Source organism: Pteronotus mesoamericanus, unplaced genomic scaffold, assembly GCF_021234165.1.
Source record: "Pteronotus mesoamericanus isolate MK-2021 breed Mesoamerican mustached bat unplaced genomic scaffold, CSHL_Meso_final scaffold_83, whole genome shotgun sequence".
NCBI classification, from domain to species: domain Eukaryota; kingdom Metazoa; phylum Chordata; class Mammalia; order Chiroptera; family Mormoopidae; genus Pteronotus; species Pteronotus mesoamericanus.
The window spans coordinates 601,624-625,854 of NW_026555328.1; the positions used below are offsets into that span (position 1 = coordinate 601,624).

At 43.9% G+C, this 24,231-nt stretch overlaps 1 protein-coding gene across 2 annotated transcripts; it reads left to right on the top strand.

The window, feature by feature from the left end:
- Window positions 1-3: 3 nt before the first annotated feature.
- CPSF7 (cleavage and polyadenylation specific factor 7) lies at window positions 4-22,602 on the top strand. Of its 2 annotated transcripts, none has more exons than XM_054563735.1 (10): window positions 4-90; window positions 706-814; window positions 6,629-6,847; window positions 7,687-7,790; window positions 8,226-8,398; window positions 11,419-11,833; window positions 12,178-12,296; window positions 14,799-14,967; window positions 15,578-15,745; window positions 20,619-22,602. In XM_054563735.1, exons 2-9 carry the CDS (start codon window positions 761-763, stop codon window positions 15,738-15,740), a joined length of 1,416 nt encoding a protein of 471 aa, XP_054419710.1. In that variant the 5' UTR covers window positions 4-90; window positions 706-760; the 3' UTR covers window positions 15,741-15,745; window positions 20,619-22,602. The 2 variants fall into 2 exon arrangements, with proteins under 2 accessions (XP_054419710.1, XP_054419709.1); XM_054563734.1 differs by having other exon boundaries at window positions 20-90; window positions 8,226-8,371.
- Window positions 22,603-24,231: the final 1,629 nt, after the last annotated feature.

A 24,231-nucleotide genomic window follows, 5' to 3' on the forward strand; every position in this document is an offset into this window, starting at 1 on the left:
GTTGGGGGGGAAGGCGGGATCTGGGGGCCGAGAGCGGTTCGCGCGCTTCGGGCCTAGTCTGGACTCGCCGCCTCCGCCGCCATATTCCCGGTAACGGGGGCGCGCGGCCGGGGGCCGGCTGGGCCGGAAGAGGGCTCCGGGGCCGACGCTGAGGCGGGGAGGGGGTCGGTTGAGTTTGGGGCAACCGGAGTCGGCGGACGGAGGCGCGGGCCTTTGTGGGAGGGGGCCGAGAGCGCTGGGCCGGGTCTGTGGGGAGGGAGCGGGGCGGGCCTAGTTGGGGGCGAGGATTGGGCCGGGGTGGGGAGCGGGGGCGGCCGGAGCTCCGGGACCTGAGGGGACTCTAGCCGGGCCGCTTAGGGGCCTAGGCAGGTGCGCCAGGCTGGGGCCGCGGGTTTTGCGTTGGGCGTTCTTCGCAGCGCCGTCCGTGGGCCCCTTTAGGAGAGGCCTGGACTTTCTCGTCGTGCCACGGCCAGCTGCGGCGCAGCTCAGGCCGGGCCCGAGGGTGATGGGTAGCGAGCCCCGCGAGCCTTGGCGGCCTGGGAGAGCGAGGGGCGGCGCGAGACCGGGGGCGGGGCGGAGCGGGTGGGGCCGAGCTCGGGCTGCCTAGAGGTTGCGTCTCTGGAGACGGGAGGTTGGCAACCATTGCCCTCCTTCCTACCTGGGATCCACATGCCGTCTAACTGTTGCCTCTTTCTGGATATGCAGTGGCATCTTTCTTACTTTGTGCGTTTTCCGGGCTCGCGATCCGCCTTCCGGAGCCATGTCAGAAGGAGTGGACTTGATTGATATATACGCTGACGAGGAGTTCAATCAGGTGAGGGGCCGTGGAGAGCGCGGGGATTTTCCGGGAGCAGCGGAGGAACCCCTTCCAGCATAGTCGCGGTGGTTCCAAGTTAAGCCAGGCCTCGAGGCCTTGGCCTGAAAATGCGCCTTTGAGCTTTTAAATTCTCCCTCTCGTTCAGACTTTCAAGACTTCTGACCATTCCGCTTTATGTTAATTTAAGCCTCCGGGCTTAATTTTAAAGGCTTGATTTAAAAGCAAATAAAAATCAGGTTTAGTGGAATGGTGAGTCAACCTGTGGAATGTGCTGCCCAGGAAGCCAGAGTTGGATGTCTGTCTCCTCAAAGACCGACCGCACTTGAAAATCGGATTGGTTTGCTGTAGTATTGGTGGGGGCAGTGTTGGTGCCGGTTCCTTCGTGATTCCCTCAAAGGGCCGCGGGAAGAAGGCTGCTAGGCCCTGTCCCGCGAGGCAGGGCAAAGGCACAGCGCAAAGGTACTCTTAACGTTTAATTGCAGTTCCATTCTGGTTGTTTTACATCTTCTATAAGTAGCCGCACTTCAGTCTTAAGAAGTCCATAGACGTTTTCGTGTAATAAATTTTATTGAAGAATCTAATTATTTGGGAGATGAGGGGAGAGGTAAAGGTTTTGGATAAACGAGGTAAACAGCGAGGGTAGACCCACTTACGTATTCTACGTTCAATTTGTGGTGCCTTTATGTTACATCAAGGAACATTACACAATGGTTTCCCTTGAGCTCTTGAGGTCATATCTCAAGAATGTTTCAAAGTCTCTATTTAAAGCTTATTAATATCTTGCCTGGATTGTTTTCAGCACCATATTACTGCAGTAAGCTGGTTCTTCCCATTGGCATCTTTTAATGGGTACACTTGAGGACTTGGAGAAAGGGTAGAAAAAAACCAAGCTAGAGACCGGCTGGTGTGGCTTAGCGGACGAGCAGCGGCCTGGGAACAGAAAGGTCGCAGGTTTGATTCCCAGTCAGGGCACAGGCCTGGGTTGTGGGCCGGGTCCCTGGCTGGGGGCGTGTGAGGGGCAGCCATTCGATGTGTCTTGCACATTGATGTTTCTCTCCCTCCTTCCCCTCTCTCTAAAAATAAATAAATAAAATCTTTTTTTAAAAAAAAGAACAAACTAGAGAAAGGAAGTACACTGCTTGGACTCTGACTTTTACATGAAGCAACAAGAGGTTGAAATACACGCTCTTTTTTTCACTTGGCATAAGTGTACATTTAAAAAGCTTCTTTAAATGTATTATGCCTTTTTAACATGGAGATTTAAAAACATGAAATTAGCATAGTGAATGATCTCGTACCTGTTATACAGCTTCACCAGTTACACTTTTTAATAGTCATTCTCTGGTGTCTCCTTGGGTAAATTGGATGCATCTACATGTGGCAGTTGACTGACTTAAATACATGAAAAAAATTTTGAAATTTCAAATGAGTCAATTATTTGGGGATAAAAAGAAAGGTTTAGTGTATTAGTTTAGTTACAAAACATTCCTTTCCTGAGTTTTCCATGTTACTTTGAATCAGACTTTTACTAGTGTTTAACAAATTATTTTTGGTTTGCTTTTTAAATACAAGACGGCAAGAAAAGAAGACTCTGGTAGTGGAGTGACTCCCTTGTGTGGGTGCATAACAGCACTGCTTTGGGAAATGGGCGGGATGGGATCCTTGACCGTGGGTCTAACCACATTTGGTCTAAGAAAGTGAGATTTCATTATTTGTTAAACAGCGTAAGTTAGGAGTCATAAATAAGATACAGGCCTTGCCCAGAGGTCACTGCTTTGTCAGAGTAGAAGTCATTGGCCTCAACAATTTGTGTCCTCTGGTCTCTTATTAAAAATGATTTTTTATGGGTCTGAGATAGGCCAAAGATGGTATGTGAGATCTCGTAGACATTTATACCAGGCAGTGTTTGATGCTTAGCAAGTTGAAGAAAGTGTGGATTTTGAATGCCTTGTGGAAGGTTGGGGGAGGAGTCCCCTCCCCCATCAGTGAGTGAACTTTTGCCAGAGGTGGTTTTAGTGTAATTTGGAGGCTGCTAAAAAAAATGATAAAAGCTCTGTCTGGCTAGGATTATTAGAAACAGGCTGAGACTGAAGGCAATCCATTCAGGTAGTGCTTTAGAATGTTTTAAGAATGTCATTGATTCACCCCAAAGTGACCCATGCCCAGAAAATTCGTCATGTGTACTTTACACCCCAGGGATAATGAATGCATTTCCTAGATGGAACCCTATGGTGCTGACTCCCTGATCTCTTACATGTGCTGCAAAAGCCTCTTTTACAGAGCTGTTTCACTCCTGTTACAGAGCGGGTCTCGAGACTCTCAGCCGCCCTCTAAGGTAGGGGAGAACAGCTCCGGAATAGCCACCGAGAGCTGCCTCTCTCCTGAGTGAGTTCTCTCTTCCTTGTGCAAGGCAAGCAGGCACTTTGCAAAGTATGCACAGTTCTCTTCCTTACTTCCATCAACAAGTATCTCTTGAGCTACTACTGTTTGCTAGGCACTGTGTTGGGACTAGTGAGGGAAAATGCATCCATGTGCTCAAAAGAGGTGTTCCTGGTGACAGGGAAGGAGGCTGGGAGGTGAGAACTGTGGAAATGGTAATTACAAAACCTAAAGCTTTTAGCTTTGGTTACGGTTAAACAATGGTGTCAAGTAGGTTGCTTCGAGAAAAATAAATTTGAGGCTTTATTATTGCTGCAGATATCAGGGAAAGGGGACTGGAGGTGAGCATGCAGGTAAGGAATTGTTGTTCACGTTTAAAATTCTGCGAGTTCTCTTGTTAACCCTGAAGCTTCATGACACAATCACAGTTCTTTCTATGCTATTAAACACACAACTCTGTGAGATAGTTATTCAGTATTAAATACATACCTTTTTTAAAAGTAAAAGTTTTTTCTTTTTATTTGTTCTTAAATTTTTTTAAGTAAAAATTTCATTGTTTACTTAATTTGTAAAATTACATTTGTCTTAACCTAATCCATCACTGCATAAATCATTGGTTTATTTGGTAATGAGAAAAACCTCAGGCCATTAGGTGTTTTTTGTTTTGTTGGTCTGTTTTGTTTTTTTTGCCTTAACCAACTGAAGAAGTAAAGTGAATTGGTGTCGCTAACAGATACCTTGTTTCCTCAATAAAATTTTACCTCAACACGGTCCTCAGCAGGCCTGTCCCATGCATCAGAATAGTTCCTGTCAACTTTGAACTGAAAGGTCTGTGGCCCAGAGGGACCATTTCAATCTTGTGACAGTTTTGTGCTTGTTGAATCCCTTTGTGTTTCTGAAAGTGATAAGGTAATCCATACGACAGGGTCTTCCAGGATTGAGTTTATCATTCTCTAAGGTACCCTGAGAGAGTAGATGGTTTGTCTAGGTTTATAGTATGGGGCACTTCCTGGTGATACAGTGGCCTTCTGAGCTGTCCAAAGCTGCATATTAGTTTGCTACCCAATCATCAGTGGCAATTTTTGTGTTACACCTTTTAGGCACACATCTCTGAATCACAGGTACAACTTGGAAGGAATTCCAGTTTGATTCTGTTGACTGTCCATATGGTGTGTTTCCTTATTCCCTTTAAGTTCCATTTCAAAATCTTTGATTTAAAAAAAGCAACCTAGTGTGAAGTAGTGCTTTCAAAGATTAGATCATTGGAAAGGATCAAGTGCTTTCTCTACCTTGAACCAAAAGGTAAATCACTATAGCTGGTACATCAATGAATAAATGTTTTCTTGTCTTTAAGCTGCCCCTAAAAAGTTTCTCTTGCCATTCTCTAATATTTTCTGCAAGGTTTAAACTCCTCCCCTGTGGGGTTTCTCAGATCTTTGGAATTACATGCCTCAGGAAGTAAACTCTTTTCCCCCGTCACTAACAAAACAATCAGACATATGATCTTAGTATGCATATTCTTCCATTATACTTCGGATAAGCTGAGAAACTAAAAGATTGTTTCCAGAAGTTTGTGATGGTATGTAGGTCTAATAATGAATTTTGTAGTAAGTCTCTCCTCTCCAGTCTTAACTTTATATGATGGTATTGAAGGAAGAAAGTCATTGGAGCTTTCTGTGCTGAGTTCTTTAGATGAGACAATGACTTAGGGAACTAGACAAGTTACCTAATGTAGGGTTTTCCTTTATTCCTGTTTTTAAAAACCAGCACTGATATGAATGAACTGTGGTTTCCCTAAAATACTGAATTTCTCTCTGTCTCTGTCATTTGGGCAGCATCGTCTTTAGCACTGTTTGAATGTTAAGAGTGCCTGAAAAAGTACTTGTCTGATCCTTTTAAAAAATGATCTGAAATAATAATGACATTGAAAAGCCTGAAATATTAAGATCCCTTGATAGTAGTTCTTGTGGACTTTTCGTGTATAGTGTTGGTCAGCTTGGGCTTTTATAACAAAACACTAAAACCAGGGTGGCTTGTGAACAACAGAAATTTATTTCTCATATAGCTCTGGAAGCTGGAAGGCTAAAATCAGGTTTGGGTTCTGGTTAGGGCCTTCTTTTGGGTTGCAGACCGCTAATTCTCTTTTTTTCATCCTCACGTGAGGATATGTTTATTGATTTTAGAAAGAGAAAAGGGGCAGGAGACAGAAACATCAATGAGTTGCCTCCTGTATGTGCCCTAACCCGGGATAGAACCTGCAGCCTTTTGTTGTATGGGGACAATGCTCCAAACAACGGAGCTGCCTGACCAGGGTTAGACCACCAGTTTCTCATGTTCTCACATGATGGAGCACAGAGCAAAGCAAACAGTCTCTCACTTGACTCTTACAAGGGCACTAAGCACATATATTAGGGCTTTACCCTCAAGACCTCATCTAATCCTAATTATCTCCCAAAGGCCCTGCCTCCTGATATCACAGTGTGGGGTATGGTTTCAGCATATGCATGGCGGGGGTGGGCCGTACAAACATTCAGTCCAGAGAGTAATATATCACATAGGCACAAAGTATATTTGCATACCTTCCAGAATAGACATTTATATTGCAAATGCTCATCGTGACATAGCTTATGATATGGGTATATCTCCTATGTTCTGACCCTTATATTTTAGAGAACTTTTGATTAAACATCTCTGATATTGCTCAAAGATGTCTTTTATATAGGCATCATGGTAATATATTGGATATGCATGTCACTTGAGAAATAGAACTTAGGGAAAATTCCCCAGAGTTATTACTGTCCCTTTTGTTTTATTTTATTTTATTTTATTTTTTTATGGTTATTAGAAAGATGGGATTGTGTGCTGTGAGTTTTAGAGTTTCCCTAAATCATTTGGGTAAATCAAATAATTTAAACCAGTAAGTGCCATTCTTTTTTGCATTTTGGTTCCCATTTTTACATGCTTTTCCACTGCTTTCTATTTCTAAATAAATACACTATTTCTTATTAAATACAATAGTAAGTTTTGTATAACTCTTGATTTTGAAAATGCATAAGATACTGAAATTTCATTAGTGTATCTTAGATATGGTCTTTGGAAACTGAGCTCATGGATACAGCAGTAAATGTGTCTTTGCATTCTTAGTTTGCATTCTTATTTAATTATCATCTACCTTTTAATTCTCACAAATGACGGGAGCTAGAAACATTGCCGACAACTTACAGGGTCTTGGGAGAAAAACCTACATGAGCATAATTAAGTGAAGTAGTTTTAAATGAAGTGTTTTTTTACCCTAGGTTTCTAGAGTAGGACAAGGAAGTGTTGTGCATTTTATAAAGTATTTGACTATGAATTCTAGGTAAACTAGAGTGAAATAGAATGAACAAAATGAAAGGTTTGCAAATCCACCTTTGCTGACCCCTCATCTCTCAGGACCCAGAGTTCAACAATACAGATCAGATTGACCTGTATGATGACGTGTTGACAGCCACCTCACAGCCCTCAGATGACAGGAGCAGCAGCACAGAGCCACCTCCTCCTGTTCGCCAGGAGCCATCTCCCAAGCCCAATAACAAGACCCCTGCAATTCTGTACACCTACAGTGGCCTGCGTAATAGGCGAGCTGCTGTCTATGTGGGCAGCTTCTCCTGGGTGAGCATGGGTAACCAAAAAGGCTTGTGGGGGGGCTGGAGGGAGAGCACTGGGAGGTGATGGCATTTTCAAAAATCAATGTTGCACTGTTTTGTGCTCTGATGGGGTTGGATTTCTTTTTCCTGGGATCAGGTTGGATTGATCTCTGAAAGAGAACTATCCTGAGGACGTTCTGATGCCGAAGAAAGCAATGATTAAGTGGGTAGTTGCTTTTTCTGCCATCTTGTTACCACCCCTGACCCTGGGGCTTTATGTCTAGCAGGGTCATCTGTGGGATGAGATTTCAGAGTGAATACCCTGAACTCTTGGTGGTCATTAGATGGTCCTGTGATAATGATGGGTGACAGGGATCAAAGACCTTGATAGCTCTAGTACACTTGGGGTAGGTGGTGATTGTTATTCTGCAAGTTATTGTGTGACATGTTTTTGGGCTGGTGGGGGAGGGGGCGTTTTTCCAAATTAGGAAACGTATATATGAGGGGGAAGTTCCTGACAGTGGTCAACTCTAGCATATCAGATCTATAATTAAAAGCTGCCAGTAATCAGTGTTTGAACTGATGACCAGCCAGCCCAAATGGCAGTCAAAGTTAAAATAGGTTTTAATCTTATTCTCTAAAGATGGGGATGGTGGAGGGGGTGGGTGGTTTTGGAATTCTGTATGTGTGAGGACAATAAGAAAAGCCTGCACTAATTGAAATACTGATGGGCTTTTGGGTTTCCTGTGGGAGGTCATGGCTGTGACTAGAATCCTGTGTTTGGGGGAATGGTTTGGGATATTCTGGGTTGGGGGAGCGGTATAGCTCCTGACATTTCTTCCTTTTCCATTTTGCCGGCCCCAGTGGACCACAGACCAGCAGCTGATCCAGGTTATTCGCTCTATAGGAGTCTATGATGTGGTGGAATTGAAATTTGCAGAGAATCGAGCAAATGGCCAATCCAAAGGGTGAGGTCTGGATTTCAGAAGCCCGTTTTAGTTTATAACCATCGGGATAACAGGTCTGCACTTTATTTTGGCCCTGAATTTTAACCCCTGCTACCCCTGGTCCAGTGTACCGCCTTGGTTTTGGCAAACTGCCTTAGAATGGGGACCTAGCTGCAGTGTAGTAGAGCATCCATTTGTTGAGGGACAAAAGGAGCTGATTTCTAATTTCAAATAAGTAGGAAGATTATAGACTGACACCTTTTTGGTGTTGGTAGAGGATGCGGGTGGGGGGGCGGTGTGCGTGCGTGCGTGTGTGTGTGTGTGTGTGTGTGTGTGAGAGAAAACAGCAAGCTGGCTTTTACTTTACCAGTTTTCAATAAAAGTGGAAGAGAATTTCTTTGTTCCTATCTCTGTTGTCTAGTAGGTCTCACTAATTTTTAATTTTTCTTCCTCAAGGTATGCTGAAGTGGTGGTAGCCTCTGAAAACTCTGTCCACAAATTGTTGGAACTCCTACCAGGAAAAGTTCTTAATGGAGAAAAAGTAGACGTGAGGCCAGCCACCAAGCAGAACCTATCACAGTTTGAGGCACAGGCTCGGAAACGTGAGTGCGTCCGAGTCCCAAGAGGGGGTACGTGGAGACCATCTGTATGAATGGGGAAAGGCTATGGATTTGTTTTCTGTAGTGTAGGCTCAGCCTACAATGTGGAGGAATTTGGGGCAGGGTGGTGGTGGTTGTGGGTGGTGGCATTGTCATTAGGTTGGGCCAAAAATGAGGCTTGAGTACAAGAAAGAGCACTGCTGGGAGTCAACGTAGGTTCAAGTTATAGTTTGGTTCTGCCACTGAATCATGTGACCTTGGCCAAGTCACTTTACTACATGGGTTTATTTGCCCATCTGAACTAGATACATGATGTTTAAACTTCCTGTCAACTCTCAATTGTATGTTTCTGTCTAAAAAAAATCTGTATGATGAATAGGCTTAATTTTAAGACACACCTCTTCATAAATTATCAAGAAGGAGCCACCCTAAAATGTGAGTGAGGTATATCTAGATGGCTGTAATGTTGTCATAAACCTAGATTGGAACGGTGCTCTATAAGGAGTTGACCAAAGAAGTACTGGAGAATGGGAATTTAACAGTGTTTCTCCAGCATTGCCCAGGGGTGCCCTTTCAATTACCAGATATTTTAGTCTGCTTGGCAAGTATTTCCCATTAGTAAAGAAAGTTGCATCATATGCCTTAGCTCGCTGCCAGTATGCCTTAAGTGCACCTCATTCCCCTTATTATGACCCTGTACTCACCATACTACCTTCTGATACTGACTTGGTTTCCCGACTAGGCTTTCCTACTGGGAAGAGAATGCGCTGACCAGCTGACACAAGTATTCCAGTCTGCTTGGCAGTTATCTTTCTCATTGTAAATTAATAAATTGGCATTGTGTTTTATGAATCAGTCTCTTGTGAGTTTGGTTCGTGTGAATCAGTCTCCTAAGGTTTGATCACCCCTATGGGAACTGTTAAAATTTAGTTTCTGAGCCTACAAAACCTGAGGCCCAGACCTTGGATTGTCCTCACCTCACAAGGTGCAGCCACCCTGCAAGGCCCTTTCTGAAACAGCCAACTGCCTGTGCTTTTCCTTTACTACAGTGGGGGTGTTGCGGGGGAGGTGGCAAAAGTCCTCTCAAAATAGTGCCTCGTGTTGATGGGGTGTTTCACTGGGCGCTAGTATTGATTGATTGAAGGTAGAAATATGGCCACCTCTCCTATAGGAACAACTGTTCTTTTAACTAGATTGAGAGCCTAGATGGATGTGGCGTGAGCTCCCGTGGCTCTGGGTTAGAAGGCACACACTTTTCTTCCTTGACAACTTATCCCTTCTGTTTTGGAGTCTTCCTGTAATACAACCCTCTTCAGACTTTTCCTAAAACACATAATTTTACAGCTGTATCAAGGGTAACGTTCCTACCTCCACTTGGCCATTTATTCCTTGGTGTTACCTTTCTTTGCTGAAATGGTGGTGACAGAGTGGTGTTTTCTGCTATATCATGTTGATGGACTTGGCCTCTATTAATTTACTAAGTACAGCTGGTAGACTTCCTTTGCTTAAAAATGGTTGTTACTCTTGGGGTTCATAGCCATAAATACAAAATGGAACCTTGCAGATGGGAGGGCAGTAGCTGGGAAGATGGCTAACTTTCAGAGATCACACATGCTATTACCTCTTCTTCCTTCAGTTTGAGAGAACTTGAGGAATAAGCAAGTAGTCGTGTGTTTGAGACTTGAAAAGAAAGAGCTGCCCTGGCCAGGTAGCTCAATGGATTAGAACGTCATCAGTTGTGGGTTCAATCTCTGGCCGGGGCACATACAAGAAGCAACAAATGACTGCATAAATAAGTGGAGCAACAAATCAGTGTCCTCCGTTCTTTTTCTCCCTTTCTCCCTTATTCCCTTCTGTTCTCTGTCAAATCAATAGATTTTAAAAACTAAAAAAAACAAGTGAGTGCTATGAGAGACACTGGTGATACACTGCAGTGTAGAAACCACAGTGGCTGCCAGGGTGACAAACTCCACCTGAGCTTTAATCAGGGGTTGGGGTTTACTAACAAGTTTTAGTTTAAGGAGCACTCTTCTTTCTCTCCACACTTGCTTGCAAACAGCATCTTCCTCCAAGACTCCCAAGGCCATGTGATCATGTTCTTCTGTTGGATTCCACATTAACCAGGTGTAGACTATTAAATTGGGGAGATGGAACAAATTTAACCATGTGACCTGACAATGTCAGAGCCATGTTTCCAGCTGTACACAAACACGTTTTGAGCCCCTGTTGTGCATAACACCATACCAGCGTGTGTGATGGTATTCCTGGTGGGGCTGCTCTGTGGAGTAGAACGTTTGAGCCATGGAAGTGTAGTGGGAGTCCCCGGGTTTGAGGAATGTTTTGTACCAAGCTTTTGCTAGGAGTCCCTGCTGTCAGCTCTGTGCCATCTGTTCATTCTGTGGGCAGATCCTTTCTTGGCTTATCTCCCATTTTTCTCTTTACCCCTAAATCTCCAATCTACTCTGTTGTGTGCCTTTTTTCATCCCAGCTACCACCTTTGATATATGGATGGAGGAAGTGACATCCATCCCTTTCCCTTCCCTCTCTTCCCCCAAATTCCCTAGTCAAAGTGCCATGGCAAGGCGCAAACCCCAAGCATACAGGAGGACAGAGAAGGTCGACCAGAACCCAACAAAGGAGAGAGGCCCAGAACTCTCATCAGGGGACATGAGGTTTCAAATTAGAGTGAACCCAGCTGAACAGAAATGAACATACTTAAATACTGTCATTTTCTCATGCGTTATTAGAATGTTTTTACATCTAAAAATATAAAAGAAGTCTAAGGATAAATAACACGTGAAACACTGAGAGTCCTGGATAAAAGGCATAAAGAATTTAAAGTGGTAAGATGTAAGTTTATGTCTTAACTAAGTTGCCTCTGACCTTTTTCTCTGAGGCCAAAGAAAAGGCAGTAGATGATTTTACCTTCTTTTTCAGCTGACGACTGTTTCCTTCCTCAGTATGGTGTCAAATGACTTGCCGAAGGATGAACTGGTCCTGTGGTTATGTCTAAAGCCTGGGCAGTAACAATAGTTTTTTTTGCTTCATAGGAATACCTCCACGGGCTCACTCCCGAGAATCTAGTGATTCTGCCGATGGACGGGCCACACCCTCTGAGAACCTTGTACCCTCATCTGCCCGTGTGGATAAGCCCCCTAGTGTGCTGCCCTACTTCAATCGCCCTCCTTCAGCCCTTCCCCTGATGGGTCTGCCCCCACCTCCAATTCCACCCCCACCGCCTCTCTCCTCAAGCTTTGGGGTTCCTCCTCCTCCTCCTGGCATCCACTACCAGCATCTCATGCCCCCTCCTCCTCGATTACCTCCTCATCTGGCTGTACCTCCCCCTGGGGCCATCCCACCTGCCCTTCACCTCAATCCAGCCTTCTTCCCCCCACCAAATGCTACAGTGGGGCCTCCACCAGATACATACATGAAGGCCTCAGCACCCTATAACCATCATGGCAGGTAAGAACTACCTTGTTCCTTTCAGATCTGAGCCAGGTAGAGTAGACAGTAAAGCACTTTGTTCTCCCTGAGGAAGAAAGTGAGCACTAAATTCTTGTCCTTTCCCTTGTGAACATTGCTGTCATAGTGTTGAGTCCTGGGGAATACTTACCTATTAGGTAATGTTTTTATTTGGTGTTTTGTGTGCACCTTAACCAGTTGACTCAAACCATGTCCTTCATTTCCCTTTTTAAAGGGCTTGATTAAAATTAGTGACAGAAGTAGCTCTTAGGGAGACTATGAATGTAGGGTATAGAAAAGAAAATAAGGGGTGTGCAATCAGGAATGGTACTTTTTCTGTGCAGCCGAGATTCGGGCCCTCCGCCCTCCTCAGTGAGTGAAGCAGAGTTTGAAGAGATCATGAAGCGAAACAGAGCAATTTCCAGCAGTGCCATTTCCAAAGCGGTATCTGGAGCCAGTGCAGGTAACTCACCCCTACCTTTGCTTCCTTCTTACCTTTAGTCTTTCCATTGTTTTTCCATGTTTTGTCATTTCCACTGGCAAGAAATTCAGCAGGATAAAGTTGAAGCACTGTTAGAGTCTCAAGAGTGGCACAGGTTGAAAAGCAATATGTAATCTAATTTCTTGGCTTTTGGGATGCTCTCGTGGTGTTATTTTAGCCTGTGTCTAGACCTGCCCTGTGAAAACCAACTTAGGGCCTAGAATATAAATAATACCATCTCACTGTGGTATCTGTTGTAGAATGAAATTCCTGCCTCATGGGGATCTTGACTTCAGTAGATCTGATGTCTATGCGGTGGGTCCATTGCTAAGTATAGACGCCAGGGTTTTAGGACTGACACCTCAACTAGATGATGGTGCAATACGGAATCTAATTACATTTGTGGGTCTAGAGAAAGCTGGTGGACTCCATGTAGCCTGTCCTGGAAAAAGGGAAGTCTGTTGGGTGTCATCTTAAGGCATAATATGCTTTTACTGGTAACTTTTGCCCTGTTGTTAGTATTAAGTAGGCAGAACCAGAAGCTGTGACTCTTGAGAGCCCCAGGCACAGAATCTTAGGTTTCTAAGAGCAGAAAATAAGGGAAGTTTCAGGACTCTGGTCCAGGTTTTACTTTATGACAGTAGTCATATTCATTTAACTTCCTGTGAGTTCCCAAATGAATATAAATACAGACTGTCAGATCTCCAAGTTAACCCTAAATATTATCATCTGTTTCCCATAATTTCTCAGCTTTGGCTGCAAAATTTGAGTTCACAGAGTAGGTTAAGCACAGGGAGTGTATATATTCTCTTATTTTTTTCCCCCCAGAAAATCTTCATTGGCATCTGAATAAATCAGGTTTTTTTAAAGATTGATTTATTTTTAGAGAGAGGGGAAAGGAGGGAAGAAGGGCGAGACACATCTGTGTGTGAGAAAAACATCCATAAGCTGCCTCTCGCACACCCCCAACTGGGGACCTGGCCTACGACCCAAGTACGTACCCTGACCAGGAATTGAACTGGCGACCTTTCAGTTTGCAGGACGATGCCCAATCTACTAAGCCACACCAGTCAGGGCTGAATAAGTCTTTTTAAATTAAAGAGTAATCTATGCTCATTGTGACAAGTCAAATATACAGAGGACAATAATGAAAATCATTGTCGTCTACCAGCTCCTTCACACTGAGAGGATCAAAAACCAAATCTCTATCTCCCTCCGTTTTTGTTCTCATTCCAGTCATTCAAACCACAAATATTTATTGGATGTCTATAGAGTAGGCAGAAATTTCCTCATCTGGTAGAGCTGACATCCTGGTGTTCCTGAACTTCTCCACAGTTTCTATTTTATCCTCACTGCCTTGTACAGAGAGGAAGCCGCCAGTCTTCATTATCACTGGACCCTTGTCTGGTTTCATGCTTTCCTTGCATTATCTTCTGTCCGTAGTGCTCCTAACTGAGCTTGGAAAAGTTTTGTGCAAGTACCCAACCTGTGACCACTGTCCCTGCCAGGCATTGCCAGAAGTTGGGGAATGAAGGAACTAATTCTTGATGACAGCATAATTCAAATAAACAGACAAAAATTTAAACTATACCTATGTGCACATATATATGTGTCTATGCTGTATACACATTTTAGGTACATATTAAATATATATACATATCGGATTATAGATTTAAAACAATTTAGACAAAAGTGTGCAGTGTTAATAAAGTCCTCTACACAAGGACCACCTGCAGGTTCACCTTTTACAATTCTGTCTTATTCAGATATTTTTTTGTGCATGCGGTTATATACATACACACACACGTGCGCTTATATATACATATATGTAATTTTGATTATGAAATTCTGTTTTGTAACTTTTCCGATAAATACATTCTGGACATCTGTCATATCATGTGTAATAATATCTAACATTTATCAAGCCCTTACTGTGTGCCTGGCACTTTACAAGCACTTACTGTGTGCTAAGTGCGTTACATGGATTCCTTTGTTTACATAAAAATTAACCTCATGCTTTTTAACAACCATATAGTATTCTGTAGAACCAGTGTCCTATAATTATATAGCTAGACCCTACTGAAAGAACTTCAGGTTGTTTCTAATTCTTTAATACAACAAACAATGCTGAAACAAACATGGTTAAACTTATACATAGTTGTGAAAAGAAGTAGAATATTTTCAGAATTCCTCAGTCAAAAGTGTGCACGTTGGCTATTTTAATGGATGTTGTCACACAGCCCCCAGAGAATGATGTGCCAGTTTATACATCCACTAACGGTATCTGAGAATACCTGTGATTCCAGACCATTGGAATATAGGTGCCAACCAGTTTTATACCTGCCACTTCTGCCTCATATCTTTTACTGTGGTGCTGTGGGACAGCTAGTTACTCTTGGTTTGTGTCCTCCTGAGTTCTCCTTTCAGTCCAGTCAGTTTACTGCCTCTCCTCATCCTTGGCCTTTCCCATCCGTGCCCTGTCAGGGGATTACAGTGACGCGATTGAGACGCTGCTCACAGCCATTGCTGTTATCAAACAGTCCCGGGTTGCCAATGATGAGCGTTGCCGTGTCCTCATCTCCTCTCTTAAGGACTGCCTTCATGGCATTGAAGCCAAGTCCTACAGTGTGGGTGCCAGCGGGAGCTCGTCCAGGTGAGTTGATGGCTGCTTCAGTGGCCTACCAGCTCTGAGCAGTGCTCTTCCAGGGAGCGGCAGGGGGCTGGAGCAGCCTGGGGAACCTGGCAGGGCCCTGTCTGAAAGAGAAGACTAGCTCTCCTGTCTGAAAGGGGAAGTTAACCTAATGTCTGGAATCTGTGTTGGGTGGGGCAGTGGGCTTATTTAGGAAAAACGACTGGTATAGCTAAGAACATGGGCTCTGGAGCCATAAACACTTGGATTTGAATCCCAGGTCTGCTCCTAACTACTTGTGTGACCTTGAAAATAGAATTACTCAACTTTCCAAGGTTGATTTTTCTCACTTTTAAAAGAAAGGACAATTGCAGTGCTAATTTTACAGACCTGTTGTAAAGATTAGGTGAGATAATGGATGTAAAGTTCTTAGCACTGTGCGTGATACATTAGTAAGATCTCAACAAGTTTAACTTAGTGTTTTCTCAAAAAAAGACTAGACCTCGAAGAGCTAAAACCGTGGGGCAGAGTAGTAGAAGGCAAATTTAGACAATACTAGAAGACATGGGAACAGAACACTTTTGGAAGGAATGTGGTAGGCCATCTGAGCGAGGCTGAAGGATCTTTCTAATAGGAAAAGACATCGGTCCCGAGAGAGGTCACCTAGTAGGTCCCGGGAGAGCAGCAGGCGGCACCGGGACCTGCTTCACAATGAAGATCGGCATGATGATTATTTCCAAGAAAGGAACCGAGAGCACGAGAGACACCGGGATAGAGAACGGGACCGGCACCACTGAGAAAGGTGGGATGAAGCCCCATTCCTGGCTGGTAGATGATGTTTTTCAAAGAAAAATTACTAATAGTGATGCTATATTCTCTCTCTCTCTCTCTCTCTCTCTCTCTCTCTCTCTCTCCCCCCCCTTGTGTGTGTGTGTGTGTGTGTGTGTGTGTATTTTATTGATTTTAGAGAGAGAGAAAGGCTGGGGAGACATTGATTTGTTGTTCCACTTACGCATTCATTGGTTGCTTCTCGTATGTGCCCTGACCCGGAACTGAACCTGCAGCCTTGGCATAGCAGGATGACACGAACCAACTGAGCTACTCAGCCAGAGCTCTCACTCTTTTTAGAGCAAATAAAGGGAATGGGCAGACTTTTGATTTAGGTAACTGAAAATTCAGAAGGGCAGATTTCCAACTTGTTTGTCAGGCATGTCACCCTGAGATAGACCTGAGATTAAGCTATTTTTGTTTGTTTCTTGGCTGCCTTTCCCTGGTGTCTGACACACAATGGCTAAGAGCACAGCATCTGCAGGCTGTACCAGAATGTGAATCCCACTCCTGCAGCCATATCTCTCTGTTCCACAGTTCCTAATTTTGTAAATGAAGGTATAAAAGCAGCTATCTCAATAGATTTCTGAGTATTCAGTGAGATAATCCATAGGCATTTAGCACTTGTAGTGCCTATCACATAGTAAGTTTTCAAGCAATGATAGCTATGTTATCAGCATTGTTATACATTAATCCCTCCAAACATTCAAGTAAAAAAATCAGGAAAATTGACCAATACAGAAAAGTAAGACTATTGCCTGCTTGTTTTCAGGGTGCAACATTAATGATTTTAAGAACTAATATCTATTTAAAGATTTTGAAAATCAGGATGCTTTAGTCAGAAGAAAGCTTGTCTGGAAAAAATTATTTTTAATAGCTTTAGAGATTGTGTGGGGGATACTTCAGTGGAAGGATATATTGTTTTGGGGGAAAAACATATTGATGGCATTTTTTTTTTAAAAGCAATTCAGAAGTAGGGGAGTCGGGGCGGGTGCCACATTAACTGAGGTAATTGAAAAATTGAGTTAGGCTTGGCTGGATCCGGGGGCTTCAGCTCTGTTTGCATTCTCAGCTCAGCAATCCCAGCTGAAAGAAAACTTCTAGGAAAGGTTGTGTCTAGTATGTTAGCAAGTAGGAGGAATTGTTGACTCTTTTTCTGTGGAGCTCTTTAAAAGTAGTTTAGACTCTGACTAGGATGGTCTGTTTGTGGTTCCTAAAGTTTGCTGTATGATCCAAGTGACTTTGGGGATCTCTTCTCAATATTGTGGTTTTACATCAAGCGCATTATGAAAATGTCCTTGGTTTTGTGACTGGTTGGTCTAAAGTAATGGTAACTCAGGAGAAGGAATAGTTCTGTTTGGTATCTTTGGGTGGATAGAGGGATGAGTGGATGAAGAAGGGAAAGGAAATACCCCCGACCACCTGTGAGTGCCTGAAGTTCACAAGCAATAAGTGGACTGTAAACAGCTGAAAAAGTCTGTTGTATTTTGCTTAGTGACAACCTACTATACAAACAAACAAGAATCTTGTTATGTTTGGCTACTGCCCTCTACTATGTTGTTTGACATTGTCTACCATTAACTTAAGGAGAGGTATAGCTGGGAATTTTGTCGTCTTCTGTAGGTGACAGGTAAGTGGGAAAATGAAAAGTTAGTGACATTTTTTTTACCTGCCTGCCTTCTCTATTCTTAAACCACTCATTCATTCCACAAAATCTTAGAGTGCTTCATATCACTGAAATCTCGGATACCCACACAAAATTACCAGTTAGGCTGTGTGTTCTAGATATTTTTTTCCTAGATTTTGCAACAGGTTGAGTTTTGGGAGGTGCCCGCATATCCTCCAGAAAAGCAGATCCTAGGGGCAGTGGAGCCCACAAAGAGCTTTGGCTGACTCGGGGAGTGGGCAGGAGGGCGGGCGCTGGAGTAGGTCTTTAATCCGGTCTCAGTGCTGCTGTTGCAGTAGCACGTTTCCCTTCTCTTGTTGGAGTTAGCACAGTTGCTAGTGTTGCTTGTGGCATCACCACTCTCATCCAGTCCTGCAGCCCACAGTGTCTGTCCTTTGGAGCTGACTAGGGTAAGAGTGACTGGGGAAGTATTCGTGCAGAGCACAAATGATACTCTCTGTGACCATGTTTGCTTTAGTAGTTAGAACATGTCACCGTGTGTCACTGTTGCTGGTGGCTTTGCTTCAAAGAGCCTTTTGACAGGAAGGTTGCGAGATCCTCTGATCATTAGTACTTTGGGGATTGAACATCTGAACTTGAGACTTCAGCTGTCATTTTACATCATTTCTTCCATCTGTAATATGGGGCCGTTTTTCCCATTGTGAGAATTACTCAATTTAGATAACTCTGAAAAATCCTGTAACTCAGTAGTTCCCAGAAAAACGGTCATTTGGCTGACATGGACCTATGACAAGATGAGGAAAGCAAACTCTGAGGCAGGTTTTCCAAGTCCCCAGTTTTTCTTAGGTTGGTTATTCCATCCAAATGATAATTTAGTCCAAGAGAACTGAATCAGACACTCTAAAAATGTCTAGTTCTCATATTCTCATCCTAATGACTCTGGATTCATCTAGTTACCAAGTTGTGATTTAGGAGATTTCACGTTGGGAAGATGGTACATAGATGGTACATTTATCTCAAGGACGTTGCCAATGTTAAGTACATTTTATTTAGAAAATATTAGTATTTTGGCCAGGATGGTGTGACTAAGTGGATCGAGCCCCAGCCTGCAAACCAAAGGGTTATTGGTTCGATTCCCAGTCATAGCACATGCCTGGGTCACAGGCCAGGTCCCCAGTGGGGGTGTGTGAGAGGCAACCACACATTGTTGTTTCTTTCTCTCTCTCTTTCTCTCTCCCTTCCCCTCTCTCTAAAAATAATTTGAAAAGTATTTTATATTGTATGAACAGGTGTTATCTGAGAGCAACAGGTGTGTTCTGTCAAGCATCAGCAATTGATTAGCAACCATCCCTCCTCAGGATAGGCACCACCTTGGGGGCTTGAAGTCTGGTTGGCCTACTGCAGGACCCTTTTTTTTTTTTCTTTATAATTCACTTGAGAGAGACACACATCTATTTGTTGCTGCACTTATTTATGCATTCATTGGTTGATTCTTGTATGGGTCCTGAGCAGGGATCAGTCCCACAACATTGGTGCACTGGGGCGATGCTCTAACCAGCTGAGCTACCTGGCCAGGGCATGCAGGACTGTTTAGCTTCTGTCTGTATTCAAACATTATCACCAAAATGCAGCCATATCCTTTTAAGAAATGAGTGCTATAGTTTATTTCTCTTGATGCACAAGTTATCCTCTGCATCTTGTCTTGTAGGGACAGTTTCCAAAGTACATCTCTTTCAGGCTGTATGTGTGTATGCTTTGGAGTTTGAGATATTCTTAAATGATCAGTGGTTTTGACTTTTTGTAGTTCTTGGCTATTGTTTCATATTTTAGGATCTTCTGCTAACTTGAAATATAGTCATTCTTACCTGATTTCTATCTTCCTGGTCCAGCAAAAACAGCTTTCTGCTCAGTTTGATTCAGTGCAAAGATTCAGGAACCCAAATGGTATGAAATAGAGAAAGCACTGAGGGCTTCATTTTTCCCTATAGAAAATGAGACAAAACCTGCCTGCACGGCTATTTAGAGAAGCCAGAGGGCGGAGGCCATAACTGATCCTGAGGTTGCCAAGCGGAAACAATGTTGTTTCACAGTAGGAGGATCTCACAGCTGTGGGTGTCTGTCTTTTTGGCTAGCTCCTTCAGCATACAGAAGTGCGTACAGAAAGGGTGAGCATTTGTGTGTGGGCTATGTTGCCAGTTTGGACATTAGGAATCCTCTTCCCATTTAGCTATTAATTCTGTTTTATATGGTCAGGCAGACCAAGTCATCCCCTGCAGATTAATATTCCAAAATCCAACAAGGGCCAAGTGGACTGAGACCTTTTAAGTTGGGTAGTGATGTGACAAGCGCTTTAACAGTGCCTTACTCTTTAACAAAAGTTCTCAACTGTGCTTTTAAGTTTCTTAGATGATGACTACAGATTATTTCCTTTCACTTCCATGTTCTGTTTTATGTCCTGGCCTGGCCAGATCACTACAGCTTGCTGGTAGTGTGCATCTTGGTCCCTAACCCACAGTGATCATCTGGGAAAAGACTTTAAAAATTTCTTGAGTTTTAGTACAACTTAGGATGTCTCTGGCTCTGTGTGTGTGTGTGTGTGTGTGCATGCACACACACGTACTCATAAGAATGCTATTTGAAATCTGTTTTAACTAGGGTTTCTTTAAAAAAAAAAAAAAAGATTCAGGAGTTTCCAGTGTTAAGTACACGCTCCCTGCGAGGGCCTGTTGGGTGTTTGGGGACTAATGGATTTGCTTTTGTACACATGTGTTTTCTCATCATTGTACTTCCCATTTCCAGATCTTTTCTTCCCCTTAGGTTAAGCTATGACTTGCTCAGAATAGATTTTCTGAAACGGTTATTAAACTCACCACCTTCCCTTATAACAGCTTTTCTTGAAATGTTGTAGTTTCCATATTTTTCTAGCCCAAGTCTCTTCATTCAAACTGCTTTGAGACCTCATTTCATTGTCTGTTTCCCCTCAACCTTAAAGTAAGATTTCGCTTTTTTTCTCTCTACTCTATAGCTTCTCCTCCAACCAGTCCCTCACTACTCACAGTGCCTGACACTTCCAGACAATCACAGGCTTGCATTCTCCCTCTGTCCACATGACCTACTTCATATGTTGTAACTTTAGAAAATACCAATGTAACTCATCTAAGCCCCTGTTAATCAGAAAGTAACCTCTAATTTGTATTCTCTTCTGATGTTCTCATTGCAGGAGTCTGTTTGGAAGCAAATGTTTTTTTAATGGACTTGCATCTCCTCACCTTGATCAGGATTAAAGGACGGAGGCCACTCCACCCCTTCCCCTTCCTCCAAACCCCTAACCCCCTCCAGACTCCCAGGGAATACCCTCTGCCCTACAGGATTGAAGACTGCCTGGCAGCCCTCCCAATCCCACTCCTCCTGTTTGCCAGGGAAAAGAACCTGAAGACTGTGTGTGGTTGGGAGGGGAGGCAGACAGGAAGAAAACATGTCCAGGCCCCTGGTTTCCATAGAGAATGGTGCTTTGTTCAAGGAAACACGAGTTTCTGATTTTCCAGGAGCAGTTCATTGGTGAGGTTGATGGGAAGACTTCCTTCTCAAAGAAAATGAACCCTTCATTTGGAATCTAGAAGAGTGACTGGGTGTGCCAAAATATGCCCAGGGTCCTGCCCTCAGCACTAGGTTTGATGGGGCCAAGAGGGTCCAAACCCCTTGCTAACATACCACTTTTTTGTTTAACTCCTTTACCTTGCCAGCCCTTTGAGGAGGGACCATGAGAACAGAAATTTCCTTATGAAAAGCTTTTCTTATTCTTGCTTTTCCTTCTTACATATTTGACAGTTTGTTTCCCAAACCTCCCAGAGGGCTAACCCCTTCCACATCCCGGCTGCCTACTTTCCCCAGTGGACTTGCCCCTCCTACGCAGAGAAAGCAGTGAGGTTGCTTTCTGCTGGGGATCCCTGCAGAGCTAAGTTACCACCCTCTGCTTCTTCATGCTTGGTTGCCTCTTGCAATAACCAGCTCTGCTAGCTGTTCCCTTTCCCCAGGGCTTTGCCATTTCACACGTAGTTAAGCCCTTCCCCCAAGAAGGCTGCTTCCTTGTTTTAGAGGAAGGTACTGCCATTGGGAGGGTGGGGACATCGGACCTCAGCAGTGAAGGACCCCTGTGAAGTACTAGGAGTGGGGAAGGAGGCAAGGTGGGCAGGATACAACCGATTTCCATAGGCTTTTTGTTTTTCAGGTTTGATGTAAGCGTGGGCTTGCATCCCCCAGGTACTAGTTTCGCTTATTGTGGGATAGCCTGGCACTAGTAGGTAAAAGTCGCAAATTTGGTGTCTTTCCACCTTTTCACTATTGACTTAATAGATCCCCTTGCTCTGCCTGGGGGTACTTCCTTCCTCTGATAAGGAGCAGGGAAGAAGTGGAGCCTGACTTGAATGAGCTCAGCGTTCTAAGGACCGCCAGCCACTCTGGGGGCCATTTTCCACACAGGCACATGGAATTGCTTTTCCTATAACATCTGAATTGTGATGTTCTTGTTGCTGAGGGAAGAAGCGGCAACAGGGTCCTGCAGTACCCATGGGGCGATGGATGCTCTTTGTGCGTGCATCTACAGGGCACATGACATCCAACACAAGAAGAGACGTGACATGTGAGATTCAGGGTCATTGGAGACCCTTCTGGCTCAGAGGGGAGAGACTGAGTTGGACTGAACCCTTCCTCATCCCTGCACGTTTCTGATACAGCCCTCAGTCGGTCACTGAGGGAGTCCCCCCAGGGTTGGAGAGGCACATTCCCTTGGGACAGAGGCTACAGGTTTGTGGCTCTTTTTTTCCCCCTGTCCCAAATCCCACCCCCTCCTCCACTTCAGAACCTGGCACCCCACCCTGCTGGCCAAGTGTTAAGTGACGTGCTTATCCGCGAGAGCAGCTCCGGGTGTCTTTTTTTAAATGTAGAGAAAACCAAGTAAGGTGACAGTGTAAGGAAAAGAATTATATAGAATACCAGAAAAGCTGTTTACCCGGAGAATTTTTTCTCCCCATTTTTGTTTTGTTTTTATTCGACGACACAATTTTTAGTTTTATTTCCTGATAGCAAAAGGAAAAAAACCCAACCCTCAAAAAGGCCAAGGCCCCGTCCCCCTGTTGTCGGTGATTTGTTTGTCTTTCTGATAGGTTGAAAATTGTGTAATAAACTTGATGACGCTGTCAATCTTTTATACTGCATTGTATTTTTTTCCTTTTGTAACAAAGTATTTTTAAATAATAAATGGGGTGTGAGCTGTTTTATGGATTCTGCATTGAATAGATTTGTTGAGGTGTCTGGGACATGGGCATGGGCTGACGTAGAGGCTGCGGGATGGTAGGGAAGCCCTGACTTCTTAGCTGGAGTTGCATGGGGGGGTGTAGTTACCTGTGGCACACCTCCTAGGAGGCCCCTAGCGCCCTGTGAGGGTGAGCTTTCTTTCCCTTAGCCACCTGAACAGCCTGGTTAAAGAAAAATACTAAGTCATCCTTTACCAAGATTCCTAAGATTTATTCTTACAGTTCAGTCCCGATGTCATCAAGTTCAGGAAAGGAAGAATCCTCTGCTAGGAGTGAGAAGCTGTGCTTGCTAGTGCCTGCTTCCATCTATTGATCTGAACATGGACAATCTCTACAATCTAGAAATCTATTTTTTTAATGCCCCAGATGACTTACATAAAGTGCGAGGACTGCTAGTTTAGAGAAGTAAGTATTTTCTTCAATTTTATCTAGGAAGTACTATGGTGGTATAGAAAGGGACTGACCTTTGGATACCTCTAGGTTTAAATTCCAACTCAACCTTCTTCAACTGAATGCCTTTGGTCATGAGTTGGTTAAAATGGGACTCGATTTCCTTCTGCCTCAGGGTCTTTGTGTCTGCCAGGCACTGCATGAACGTTAGTCTCCTACAAGTTGCTGCCACAGCCAGGAACCTGAACCTGTGTGTCCTAAGTGCTTCCTGAATGGGGTCAGACCTCAGGCCCTAGAAACGACCGTGCAGTCACCTGACAGTTCCAGCCATGAGTGAATTTCTGAGCAGGCCCCTGCCAGCTCCTGTGACAGCCTACTCCTCAGTCCCCTCTGCTGTCTCAATTCCAGTGCCTCCAGGTCTGTGTTGGCCGTGGAGTGGCTTCCTATGGCACCGAGTGATTACCGCCTCTAGCCATCTTAACCCTGAAGGACTAGCTGTGCTGATTCCTGTTCTCTGTGACCTCAGCTTCTGCTGTGTGATGTCCTACTCTGGTGGGACTAACTGCATCCGCACAGGTGGCTCCAGCAGCCGGCAGGAAGAATGATGGTTTACAGAGCCATCTGTGGGAAACAATGCACTGAGCTCCTGGACAACCATGAAGTACATGAGGGGACTTCGCATCCTATCATTTTCTCATTTTCAACCATTCTCATCTTCAGGTGGTAACCTCCTGAGAAATGAAATTTAATCCAGACTGAAACTCCTAAGACAAATTTTCTAGTGCCAGCTGCTAATAACCAGTTGTGTGATAACTTGGCTGTTATTTCTTCATCTCTAATTCTGCCAAATGACAGATTAGGTTAAGAATTGATTTCTAAAGTCCTTTTGAATTATAAGCCACCTCTAAACTTCTACCTGAGCCTCCCATTCATTTGTCTGTGTTGCTGGGAGGGTGACCCTAACCACTGACCCTCTAAATGAACAGGGAGGCCATGGAGAATGGGTGCCTCTCCAGCTTAATGTCAGCAATTTCTTCAAAACAGGGCTATAGAAAGAAGCAGTGCAAGAAGCAACAGAAAATCAAGGTAGTAGTGGGGTTTGTGACTGAAACATCAGGAATGTTCCTACTG

Coding starts and splice junctions, on each gene's coding strand:
- CPSF7 (XM_054563735.1), top strand. CDS start 761: ATGTCAGAAGGAGTGGACTTGATTGATATATACGCTGACGAGGAGTTC. Junction 11,834..12,177: donor CCCTATAACCATCATGGCAG/GTAAGAACTACC, acceptor TTTTCTGTGCAG/CCGAGATTCGGGCCCTCCGC. Junction 14,968..15,577: donor GCCAGCGGGAGCTCGTCCAG/GTGAGTTGATGG, acceptor TCTTTCTAATAG/GAAAAGACATCGGTCCCGAG.